Here is a 13,408-nt window from a genome sequence, read left to right as displayed (position 1 = left end):
GCTCGTAGTGGCAGGAAATCTATCTGTTTACTGTTATACTCCCCCAAGTGCTTAGTACAGTGCTTTGCACACAGTAAGCAGTCAATAAATATGGCTGACTGAATAAATAAAAGGAAATTGGTGTGTAGAAAGGGAATCTTGAACAATTAGCTTCAGTCCCAAAGTCTAGATCTGCTTTTTACCACTCTTTGGTTGACATAAAATCTCCCCAGCCTTAAGATTCCATTTAAGAGACAACAGAAAACAAAGTCCCTACTGTCTGATGCAGGAAGTGTGGGGCAGAGGAGTAGGAGAACATACTTATGGAAATCCTCAATGCAGTGGATGTAGCCACCGGCATCCACGGTGAATGGAATCCCATCCAGGCTGCGATGGCACATGACACAGGTGAAGCAGTGAGGGTGATAGGCCTTTCCCGTGGCACGCAAGATCCTCTCCATGATAGGTTTGGCACAGACATTGCACTGCTCCAGTGTGTTCTGAAAAGGAAGAAAAAACTCATGTATGAAAACTATATACATAGGAACAACTGCCATTCCTTTTTTCTGGAAAAATTCTCTTACAGTCAGTCAGTGAGAAGATGAGTAAATTGGTGTGAAAATGCTTTTGAAACACTCAAAATACCCCTCAGCTTTTAGATGTTCTTATTATTATCCTTATTGTTGTTATTACTGTTATTATCAATATTTACTTTTATAGCAGTTTTACCAGAAGAGGGTGTATTTGCTCACTTCATTTAACTGATGAGCAAATGAATGAATGAATCAATCATTACTATGATTGATAGCCTTACTATGTGCAGAGCACTGTTCTATGTGCTTGGGAGAGTACAATAAAACAAAGGTAGCAGGATATGTTCCCAGCCCATAAGGAATTTACTATCTAGAGGAATGAGCTTGTAGTCTAGAGGGAAATGAAATGAAATGAAAGCACAGAGAACTTGACTAGCCTGTCCACAGCTACACAGCAAGCCAAGGACAAAACCTAAAATAGAACTCATATTCCTGGTTGGGACCTTACTTGAAGAGTGGGTTCATTTGGGGTTCCTCAACTCTAATGGGATTAAGAGATCCCACAGGGACCTTAGATGCATGAGGATAAAATCTTTAGGGAGATGGAAAATAAGAAGATCCTGGAGGAAAGGCTAAAAGGACTGAGAATTTAGCCTACAGAAAAGCAGGTTAGCTGAGGAATGATTTAACAGTCTTTAAAAGTCTAATCAATTGTTACTTAGAGGATGGTGATTATTTATACTATTTTTCCACTGAGGGCATGAAAGACAATGGACTAAAAGATGAAGCAAAAGTGTTTCTGAAATGCAAAGGTAGGAAAGGGCTAACAATCTGGGTCACCTGAGGGCTGTGGACACAGTTCCAAAATCACCTTTGCGACAGCAATGAATCCATTAATCAATGGTATTTATTGAGCACTTGTGTGCACAGTACCGTATTAAGTTTTGGCAGAGTACCATGTAATAGAGCTGGAAGACACAGTGCCTTCCCACAAGGAGCCAAAATCCCAGAAGAGGTGGGCAGTAGAGAGGAGAGGAGGGAAAGGAAAACCCAGTTTTAAGACTAGCTCCTCAGGAGGTAGTCCAATGAAAGGAAAAGGAATAGTGAGATAGGGAGGATGGGGCAGAAGGGACAGATTAGCTGGTTTTTCAACTCTTCCAGGTAATAATTCCCTCCAGTCAGCACAGATAATTGACTGACTACAGAACTGAGGAAGAAAAATGAATCTCATTCTCTGGAGACTTCTGAGAACACTCCTCTGTTGCAAGGAGTTAAGTGAAGCCAAGACAACTGGATCTTCTAGACTCCACCCAGCCCTATGCAAAGGGTAAATACAGAGTTAATCTAAAAGTGGTTAATGGGATGTTTGGATTGGTGTCACCCTTTACCTTCCCACCTACCTTTACTTTACCTTGCTCACTGGAGGAAATGAAAACTTGGGAGGAAAATGTTAAAAAAAAGCCCCACGTGTGCTGAATCAGGGTTTGAAAGATTACCCTGACATCTTAGATAGTTTGGGGTTGTCTATTCTTTTCTGACATGACAATTTGAGCTGATGTGGTTGTAAACTGTCATTGCAAAGGCTATATTTTGTTCATCTGTGGGTTTTAACAGGTTTAGCCAGCCCTGTAGTTGGAAGGACCAGGAAACATTTTTTGTTTCCAATGAGGCTTGGCTGAAAGATTCATTTTACTTTTTGGAAACTTGATGTCTACAAAGAAAGAAAACATGCCAAATTGTGACCTAATTGGACTACTGGGCATTTTCTTTTAAACATGTAAATTCACAACCAACAAAGAGGAGCAAATTGCCATGTGGATGGAAAGAAAGAAATACTTCAGGAACTTGATTGAGGGGACCCAAAAGGGTGACTTCTAATAAATAAATTGCCCCAAATGGGGAAAATAGACCCATTGGTGAAGGGAAGGTGCTTTAAAAATCTTTTTTTAAATATTTGAATTGAAGAAAAAAATATTCTGGAGTAAAATAAAAATCCACTACAGGTAACCCTTCCCCAAGGATTTTCTCAGGCCCTGTCATTTGTGTGTGTGTGTGTGTGTGTGTGTGTGTGTGTTGGTGTGTCTGAGAGGGAGAGAGCAAGAGGGAAATGGCTTAGTGCAAACCACTGCCACTTCTGGAAGACCTTATAGATAGTTTGTAAGCTCTTGGTTGGCAGGATTATGTCTTTTATTCCCGTTGTACTCTCACAAATGTTTAGTCTTGGGCTCTTCATACAGAAGGCTTTCAATAAATATTATTCATTGACTGATTAGAAATACAATTTCTGACTGATGGTGGTAAAACCTAATCAAAAGTCTTGTGCAAATAAATGATCCAGGGCACTGGTCACTAAAGAGACAGCAGTAGGGTCAGATGACCCTCTAAGTATTTGAGCACTTCTTTTGAGGCAAGTATAACTTACACAAAATAGGAAGGGAGAATAGGAAAGTTATCCTTAAAAACAGCCTGCTTCACCCAAACACAAACAAGTTCAATGGAGCACTGTGTCTCTTTGGCCCTAACCCAGAGGTGATGAACTGCTTTTCAAAATTAACACTGAACTATAAATTGACAAAAGATCTGAGGTAGACCTAGGTTATGTTTCATTTAGCATTTGGCAAACTCTTCATTCAACCAAGGATCAACATCAGCATCACTGAGTTGAATGGTCTCACTGAGCTTTGTTACCTGGGTAACTCATTGTCCAATATCACTAAGAGAGGCAAGATAGAAAACCAAATCAAAAAGGCTAGTATATCCTTTGGGAGAGTCAAACAAAGAAGGTGGAAACAATATGGAATCAACCTTCAGACAAAACTGAAAATGGATAGAACAAATGGAGGGTCAAACTTTTTTATGGTTGAGAGACCAGAACCTACCATAGATATCACATTTAAATTTTAGAGCAGTTCTAGCAACATCACCTTCATACCATCTAGTGGCAACAAAGGATCACAAAATATGAGATCCTGGAATACAGTGAAACCACCAATATCAAAGTCATGCTCACCATATCCCTATGCTGGACAAGAGAATGGACTACAATAATTACTATACTCTGAGCTGAAATAGGATAGTCAGAAACCAAGGAATGCAGAAATGTTTAGAAGGTACAAAAAGCAAAATATTAAATAATGAGATATATGAATGGGCAGTTGGGAAATATCTGCAGAGAAAGATCAGTTTAGTGTGCAGCTAGTGGAACTAGAGGGAAGTCTCCTGGAATATTCAGAAAGACTGGGTTACTAAGAGGAAATAGAAACACATCCCAGCACTGTTGGGAAAAAAAATACAACAGTGCAGCAAGGAGCAATCTGATCAGTCTGATGTAGATGTATTGGCCTTTTACGGGTCTTATGGGACATACCTTTGTTAACCAATCTAATCTCACCACAAATGGCAGGATCATCTTCAAACTCAAAAGGCAGACAGACACATACATGCACACACATACACACACAAACACTTTGTTTAGCTCACACATAACATGTCAGTTGTTGGAGCCACTCATGAACGAGCCACAGTAACTGGGTGCTGAAATGACAGTGGAGGGTTTGGCACTGAAGAGCCATTTCCTTCTCTATCTTTTTTTTCTTCCTCTTTTATTAAAAGTGGGAGACAGCAATCAATCCGTGGTATTTATTGAGCATTTACTATGTGCCCAGTGCTACACTAAGCATTTGGTAAAGTACTGTTCAACTAATTAGTAGAAACAATCCTTGTCCACAAGCAGTTTTTCATTTCTTTGTCTTAATGGTATTAGTTAAGTACTTACTATGTGCCAGGCAACATTCATTCATTCATTCAATAGTATTTATTGAGCACTGACTATATGCAGAGCACTGTACTAAGCACTTGTACAAGTCAGCAACAGATAGAGACAATCCCTGCCCAATGATGGGTTTACAGTTTAATTGGGGGTGCTGGGGTAGGTAGAAGCTAATCAGGTTGGATACAGTCCCTGTCCCATGTGGGGCTCCATTTTCTAGATGAGTTAACTGATACTCAGAGAAGTGAAGTGACTTGCTCAAGGACACACAGCAGATAATTGGCAGAGCCAGAATTAGAACCCAAGGTCTTCTGACTCCCAGGCCCATGCTCTAACCACCAGCCCTCACTGCTTCTCGTAAAGAGTTTATAGTCTATAGAGAAGATTATAGTTTACAAAGGAGATGATCTATCAATTGATCATCAATCAATCAATAATATTTACTGGGCTGAATGCAGATCACTGTACTAAACTCTTGAGAGTGTACATAGAGTTTACATGATCTCTTCCCTCTAGGACTTTATAATCTTGGTAAACTCTAAACACCTATGATGATGGAAAACATATGATGGCTATCTTCAGAAATTGCCAGCTTCATACTGGAATTCAAAGGGAAAATAGGTTATCAATCAATTGATGGTATTTACTGTGCGCTTACTGTGTGCCATCAATCAGTCACATTTATTGAGCACTTACTATGTGCACAGCACTGTACTAAGCGCTTGGAAGAGTATAACTGAATTAGCAGACATGTTCCCTGATCATAATAAGAACAGAATGAAGAGCTTGGGAAAATACAATATAATGGAGTTGGTAGACACGATCCCTGCCCTCAAGGAATTTACAATCAAGTAAGACAGACAGACATTAAAATAAATTACATGAGGGGGATGAAAGGCTGAGGGATGGGGTGAGTATCAGACTGCTTGAAAGGTATGGACCCAAGGGTATATGTGGCACAGAAGGGAGGAAGAACACCGTGGGGAGAGGGTAATGCAAGGCAAAAAGAACAAAGCCAAACATAAATGATTTAACTGTCTAAACTATAGGAGCCTGGCTTTTTAAATGCATCGGACAGAACATAAAATTTCTCCTAAATCTTTACATAAGTTAAAATATTCTCCATACCCCCTCAAACTGAACTCTATGTGAAATAGACACTTGGTCCGATATGATTATCTTGAACCTCCCAGTACTTAAATGCATAGTGGGTATTTAATATATCCTACATTGGAGAAAAACACTTAACAGATAGCTTCTATTAGCTTCTCACCTTCCTATTCTTTCCCTCCATCAAAAAATAGTGATTTCTGGGCAAATGATTGATTATTAAAAATAGTATGCTTTGGGTTTTTGTTTGTTTTTTTTTAAAAAAAAGAATCCCTCTGTGCCTTTAGCCGGAGAGCCAAAGAGCAATTTAGGAACATAGTGTTTGGTTTATTCTTTGGGATTGCATCATTAATAACTGTTCATGGTGGAAGATTTGTAAATTGTCTTTTGAATCAAAACATTTCAAATCAATCATTGCCTAATCTTTATTTACTCTGTGGAACTATAAAAGAAACAAGAATGTTTTGACATTAGGCTGCTGCTGGAAATCACCTTTTTCACAAAAACAATGAAGGGTGGACATTTGATATGTCAGAAGTTTATTTTGTAAAATAAATTTAACTTTACAAGTTGAAAATGTTTTAATCAATTCACTTCACAAATAAGAGTGGATTTGTTCCTGCATTTCCTTTTTTTCCTCGTTTACACTTTAAAATACATTGTTGAAGCAGCAAGGGGGTTTATGGGCTGCTGACTGGGTTTGGAAGTCAGGATTCTTCTCTTTAGACCTTGACTTATTAGTTCTTGGCTCTCCCGTTAGAGGAATGCCTTTTAACCCTTCTGTACTTCACACATATTATGTGTTAAATGGTTGCTTTATAAAGGTCAAATGTGAGTTTTTAGAATTGATGTAAAGTGTTTTAAAATCTTCCCAGGAAAATTGCTGCTTACTTTTATGCATTCACAATTGAAGACATTGATGATGCCTTTTGGATATATATAAAGGTATTCATGTTGACTGTCAGCTAGTATACACAAGTAGAATGAAGAGAGGGCCAAACTTCAGGGCTCTTAAACACTCAGTGGCCAGTCCCCATATAGTTCTTAAGTCAATCTTAAAAGATAAACACTTGGGGCAAATCCTTTGAAGAAGAAAACAGTGATGCTCATTCACACCAATTGTCTATGCCTTGACAGGACAAAGAAACAATGACTACTTAAAAAGCCTAAAATATATGAAGGCCAACTAGTCATAAAATAATGGCTGCCTGTTCTCCATCTTTTTTTTAAATGGTAATTTTTCAGGGTTTACTATGTGGCAGGTATTGTACTAAGCATTGGGGTAGATACAAGAAAATCAGGTTGAACATCATCACAGAGAAGTTAAGTGACATGCCTGAGGTCACACAGCAGAAAAGTGGTGGAGACATCTTTACTGAAGACCAAAATAGAGGGAAATGGTTTGAGCTGCAACATGAGAAACCAAAGTTCATTTGTTCCTTCCTTCCTTCCATCCTTCTTTCCTTCCCTTTCTTTTCTTTCCTTTTCCTTCCTTCTTTCTCTCTCTTTCTCTCTCCCTCTACCTCTCCTCCCCCCAGTTCATATCCTCCCTCCTGCCTGGAACTCCCACTCTTTTCAAATCTGACAGATCACCACTCTCCCCATTTTGAAAGCCTTACTAAAATCATATTTCCAAGAAGCCTTTACCTAACCTCTCATTTTTCCACTCTATTCACTCTCCCTTCTATGTCACCTATGCACTTGAGTCTGTACCTTATAGCCACTTGATACTGACTCCATACCCAGCCCTACAGAACTTATATATATATATCCTTATACTCTGTGACTTTCCCTATCTGTAACTTATTTTACTGTCTGCTTTTGCAACTAAATTATAAGACCCTTGAGGACAGGGAATGTGTCTACAAACTTTATTATATTGGACTTACTCAAGATCTTAGTTCAGTGTTCTGCACATAGTAAGCACTCAATAAATACCACTGATTGACTGAATTGAAATATCCTGAAGGTCAGGGAAGCAGCATAGCCAATCCTGGGAGTCAGAAGGCTGGCACCTATCTGCTGTGTGGCCTTGGGCAAATCATTTAATTATACTGTGCCTCTGCTGCCTTAGCCATAAAATGGGGATTAAATTCCTGTTCTCTCTCCCCCTAAATTGTGAGCCCCATTTGGGACAGGGACTGGATCTGATCTGATTATATGGTAACTATTACAGTGCTTAGTGATTAATACTTAGTGCTTGGCATGTAGTAAGCACTTAATAAATACCAAAATTATTATTATTATTATTATTAATAAACACTGAATTTGGTTACTGTGGGAAGTCATGGACTCTTTTAACCTGAGCTTTTAAAAAGGGGAATATCAGAAGGGTGTTCTTTCAGAACCTGGACAATGAACCATATTACCTCCACTGCCCTCTTCCAATTACGTTTCTATGATAAAAAAATGACTGAAATGACCCTGGGGGATTGGACCACAAGGTCTTAACCGTTGTCCATGAAGGTCCACGACTTGATAGCTTACTGCAAAGGTTCTGCCCTCTAGTGGTTTCAGATATTGAAACGAAGTATTTTCTCTCAGCAACACATTTCACCCTTATGTGACAGTGGACACTATTCATTCATTCAGTAGTATTTATTTACTGAGTGCTTACTATGTGCAGACACTAGCAAGGAACTAAGAGTGAGGTAGCATGGCATAGTGGCTAGAGCACAGACCTAATCCTGGCTCTGCCACTTGTCTTCTGTGTGACCCTGGGCAAGTCACTTCACTTCTCTGTGCTTGTTACCTCATCTGTAAAATGGGGGTCAAGACTGTGAGCTCCATTTGGGACAGGGACTTTGTCCAACTTAATTTGCTTGTATCCACCCCAGTACTTAGTACAGTGCCTGGTATTTTATAAGGGCTTAGCAAATACCATAATTATTAATGTCACATGGACTCATCACCTTTTACTGACTTGTTTCTGAACTAGAATGAACTCCAAAGAATGAGAGACCTGGGAAATTCAATAGTTTAAGGACCACATATGCTGTATTCATATATAAGTAATACTTTTATTGGGCCGCATGGCACCTACTGCTTTAAGAAGGAAATGTTGTAAATCCATGGAAGAAAGACCTACATCACTGCATATGCATGCCATGGAGATTTCATCCTGTTGGCTTAAATTTTTTGTGTAGCTTGGGAGTAAGGCAATTTTATTTTAAAGAACATGAAATATGCAGCACAACCACAAAATAAATAGCAACTAAGGGAAAGATGATTCTGGCTGTCAGACTAATTTCATATTACTCAGCTAAGAGCCACAAATAACATTCTTTATAAAGCAAATTACACCTTAAACTTTTTAAGCCAGTATGGTGATGACTGCTCTCCCAGGCTTTTGGCCCTTCACAAAACAAGTCTGATTAACTGACATTTGATTACTAATCCAGATTTCTGGTGAGGTAAGGATCTGTTTCATCATTAACACAATCCAGAGTCTGTGCAATGCATCCTGACTTTTCCAAAGGTTTTGAATGTCTTCAGAACCTTTAGAAATGTGAGGATGAGTATATATATATCAAAAGGGTGTGTCAAGTTTTCATACAAAGAGGAAAATAAAAAGGGCAGCAAACTTTGCAGGTAGTTTTTGCAGAGAGGAAAGGAAACAAGCCCTTTCCCTATTAGAAAAAAAAAAAATCCCACCTGTCTCCATGAATATATATGCTGCAAAGGATTAGGAGCCTACATTTAGCTAGTACAGTCAGTCTTCAGATTTTACCTCATTGAATATTATCTGAATTAATTTGATGAGCTCTCATTTTGATCACCATATTTAAAGGATCACTTCACAAGCAACAATGTCCCCATATTAGATAAAAACTGATATGCTAGGGCACAAAACTATCTATCCAGTATTTCAAAACTGGGCAAATTTCTGAAAACTAGACTCTGAAAACTAGAGTTTTATTTCCACATTCATTAGATTTTTTTGTGATCATCCCAAATGGATAAAACCCAAATACTCTAACATACCACCCCGTCTGCTCTCCAATTAAAAGCCATTCAAATAGTGTAAAAAACATGAAAGTGTTATATTTTCCATCAAGAAAATAAGAGGTGGGGCATGTAGAAGGGACTGCTCAACTACTGTGCATAAATTTAGTGGTTGAACTCAGCAAGATACAAATGAAGAATTCTTGCTGTGCATGTGTGAACTAGTAATAATTAATGACTCATAGGAGCTGCATTTGGTCACATTCCCGAGTCCAGAGGTTTATAATAAGAAGAAGAATACTTAAAATAATAAGAATATGAATAATCATAATATTTGCTAACCATTTACTACATTCTGAGGTAGATACAAGATAATCAGGTTGGACACTATCTGTGTCCCTTATTGGACACATAGTTTACATAGGATCATATATTATATGAATTACATACCATAAATTATTTATATTAATGTCTGCCTCTCCCTTTAGACTATAATCTCGCTGTGGGCTGGGAATGTGTCAAGCACCTCCACTGTATTGTACTCTCCCAAGGGCTTGGTAAAGTGCTCTGCACTCAGCATGTGCTCAATAAATACAATTTATTGATATGAGATAGAATAGGTATTTAATTTCCATTTTATAGATGAGAAAATTGAGGCTCAGAGAAGTTGAGTGGCTTGCCACTGTACTGGTTCACAGCAGTGGAGCAGTGAGTGGAAAGTGCATGGCCCAGGGAGTTGGAGAACGTGGGTTCTAATCCCAACTATGCCACTTGCTTCCTGTGTGATCTTGGGCAAGTCAACTCATTTCTCTGTGCCTGTTTCCTCGTCTGTAAAACAGGGATGAAATTTCTGTTCTCTCTTCCCCTTAGACTGTCAGTCCCATGTGTGGCTGTGTCATACCTGGTTAACTCACATCTACCTCAGCAATTTAAAAAAATGCTTGACACATAGTAAGTGCTTAAAAAATACCACAGTAATAACAGAAAGTTGCTTCACTAGTTAGAAAGTAGGTGGGGCTGGTTGTGGGGAGGGATCTCAGCAGGCTCCTCTCTCCTTTCATTCACTCATTCAACTGTATTTATTGAGCACTTACTGTGTGCAAAGCATGGTACTTAGCGCTTGGGAGAGTACAGTACAACAACAAACAGACACAGTTCCTGCCCTTAACGAGCTCATACCTGTTGCTTTGGGTCAGAAGTGCAGTATCCGGAGCCAGAACTGCCCTAGAGCCACATCACCCTACTTTTGAAAGAGAATTCAACACTGGAAGACATCAGCCTTTGAGTCTTATTTCCCATCTTCATCCTATGAGTACAGTCCCAGCCCTCAAGCAAGGAAACAAAATACTTTGTGGAGACTGAGTGGCCCCAAACTCCTATCTAATTATTTAGCCATTACTAGGTATTAATCAAAGTGATCCCCACAAAACCAAGTTTGAAGTGGCTTTCTGATCAAGTTAGAGAGGGAAGAGTTAGTTCAGAGTTTCAAACAGCAAAAATGAGTTTCCTTAGGCTATAGAGAAGTCACCATGAGGACCTCTCTGAAGGAAAAAGTGCCAAGATACTACAAAAATAATTCCCTACAAGTAGAAAGCTGAGGGACTTGATTTTAATCTGACATTCTATAGAAGAGAAAACACAGAAAGGTGTCCCAGAGCTTTCACCCCAGTGGACCGGTGTCTCCACATGCAGATTATTTTTCCAGTTTCTGTCCATGGTGATGTCCACTTCCTTGCCTGCATAACCCAGATATGAATCAAATTCACAGCAAGTCATCCACCAGAATCAGACCACATGATCTAAGATTTGAAATGAGGCTGATTCCTTTATTATCTTGCTCATGCTATTGATACCCTCTAAGTTGTTTTAAACCCTTCAAATCCTTCTCAAAACTGTTCATTTTCTAATTGGTGTTGTTATGGTCCTTGTTAAGCACTTAATATGTGCCCTGCATCATACTAAATGCTGGGTTAGATACAAGATAATCAAGTTGGACACAGTCCCTCTACTACATGGGACTCACATTCTAAGTAGGAGGGAATAGGATTTAATCCCCATATCCCAGAAAAGGAAAATGAGGCAAAGAGAAGTTAAGTGATTGGCCCAAGGTCACACAGTAGACCTGTGGCAGAGTGGGGATTAGAACGCAGGTCCTCTGACTCCTAGGCCTGAGGTTTTTCACTAAGCCACGTTGCTTCTTCTTGTATTGTAATTGTTTCCTCAATGCTTGCTCACTGGAAATGATCACCAAAAAGACTGGAATAACTGGAAAATCTCCCTCGACAAAAGAGGAAAATTTGGATATAACTGGGAAAGTTTACTAGAAGGGGTGAGAACTCCCTACTTTCTGACAGCAGCAGAGATGGGTCGCTATTCAACTTTGGCTTACTCAGAATTTCAGGCAACCGGAGTTCAGTGAAAAAGAACTGGCACCGTATTTAACTTCTGTTGAAAACAAGTTCTTCTAATTATACATTGTAGGACAAAAGACTGATCCACAGCCCAAAAGAGCTACATTGAAATTCCAACATTAGGCTTGCTACTATGCGGTTTCTTTTTAGATGAGTTCTGTTGACGTCTACCATCAAACATCCAGAACCAAAAGCCATTCAAGTGAAAGAGACTTTAATACAACAGAGCACCAACCAAAGCCAATAATTGGATTTGTTTTCCTTAAATTGCATTTTGGCTGTAATAGTCTTGACACAAGGAATAAAATAATTTGATGTTTTGGTTTCAAAAAAAAAGTGGTTTACATAAAAGCGGCATCAAAAGAAAATGCGTGCTCTTAGAACATAGGGGTTTCCATTCTGTAATTTTCAAAAGAACCTCTCCTTATATTCATAAGCAAAATACAGATGTTTTCTCCTTGCTACTGCAAAAGGGTGGTGGAGTCACTCTTTTAGCATTTCTGGAATGTAAATTTTGCTTCACAGTTTTGCTGAGGTTTTTTTTTTTTCCACTTCAGCACAGTGAGCTAACACTACTCTAGATTCCCAAATATCCCCAGAGTCAAATGCATATACAGAGAAGGCAGAGAGGGGAGGGAGAAATATGTTACTTGACATAGACATGTATTATTCTTCCTAGCTCTGACCTCAAATTCTGAAAATTAGAAGACAGAAATTGTCTTTGGATTGAGTGGGAGTGTTTAAAATGTGATACCCTTTTAACATTTGCAATCTTAAAAAATAAAATCAAGCAAAGTGGCCTTCTTATTTGGAGTCTGAATTCAGACTTAGGTAGACACCTTCCCCAATTTTGCCCTCATTTTCCCTCTCTTTTAAATTACTTATGCACTTAGATCTGTACCATTTAGGCATTTGATAGTCACTCCACTTTCAGCCCCACAACATTTATGTATACATCTGGAACTTATTTATTTATATTAATATTTGTCTTCCCTTCTAGGCCATTAGTTCCTTGTGGGCAGAGAACATGCCTATCAACTCTATAATATTGTTCACTCCCAACCATTTGTACAGTGCTCAGCAGACAGCAAGCACTCAATAAATACCATTTGTTGATTGACTGATAAAGCAAACTAACACGTGGCAAATCGGCATAGGATAAATCCAGTCAGTTTGAAAAAAATGGAGAAAACACATTTCTTAATGGCTTTAACAAATCTGTCTCAGGCAGCTAACAAAGAGGAGATTTACAATTAATATTTTTTGTCCAACTCAGCACCAGTATCATCATGGCCTAGTGGGCAGTCCACAGGCCTAGGAATCAGAAAGAATTGGGTTCTAATCCTGACTCCTTCACTTGTCTGCTGTCTGACCTTGGGCAAGTCACTTAACTTTTCTGGGCCTCAGTTACTTCATCTGTAAAATGGGGATTAAGACTGTGAGTCCCATGTGGCACAGGGACTGTGCCCAACCTAATTTGCTTGTATCTCCCCCCCAGCTCTTGGTACATTGCCTGGCACATAGTAAGTGCTTAACAAATACTACAATTATTATCATTATTATTATCTAGCAAAAGGGCAGACCTTTTTTTGTTTTGCTGTAAGAGTATGACTGTTGAGCTGAGAATGTCTCCTGACTGGCTCAAGAGTTGAGCCAATTGA

At 39.0% G+C, this 13,408-nt stretch overlaps 1 protein-coding gene across 3 annotated transcripts in view; it reads right to left on the bottom strand.

Moving 5' to 3' along the window:
- LOC100080375 (LIM domain containing preferred translocation partner in lipoma) overlaps positions 1-13,408 on the bottom strand; it is a 721,700-nt gene that overhangs the window by 18,171 nt on the left and 690,121 nt on the right. For all 3 annotated transcript variants that reach the window (XM_029068642.2, XM_029068641.1, XM_029068644.2), the window contains one exon: positions 301-479. In XM_029068642.2, the coding sequence (XP_028924475.1) occupies positions 301-479 (179 nt within the window). The remainder of the gene's footprint in view (positions 1-300; positions 480-13,408) is intronic.

The sequence above is a fragment of the Ornithorhynchus anatinus genome, chromosome 7 (genome assembly GCF_004115215.2).
Source record: "Ornithorhynchus anatinus isolate Pmale09 chromosome 7, mOrnAna1.pri.v4, whole genome shotgun sequence".
Classification (NCBI taxonomy): domain Eukaryota; kingdom Metazoa; phylum Chordata; class Mammalia; order Monotremata; family Ornithorhynchidae; genus Ornithorhynchus; species Ornithorhynchus anatinus.
The sequence above is the reverse complement of the archived record's forward strand: the minus strand, read 5'-3'. Positions and strand labels throughout refer to the sequence as shown.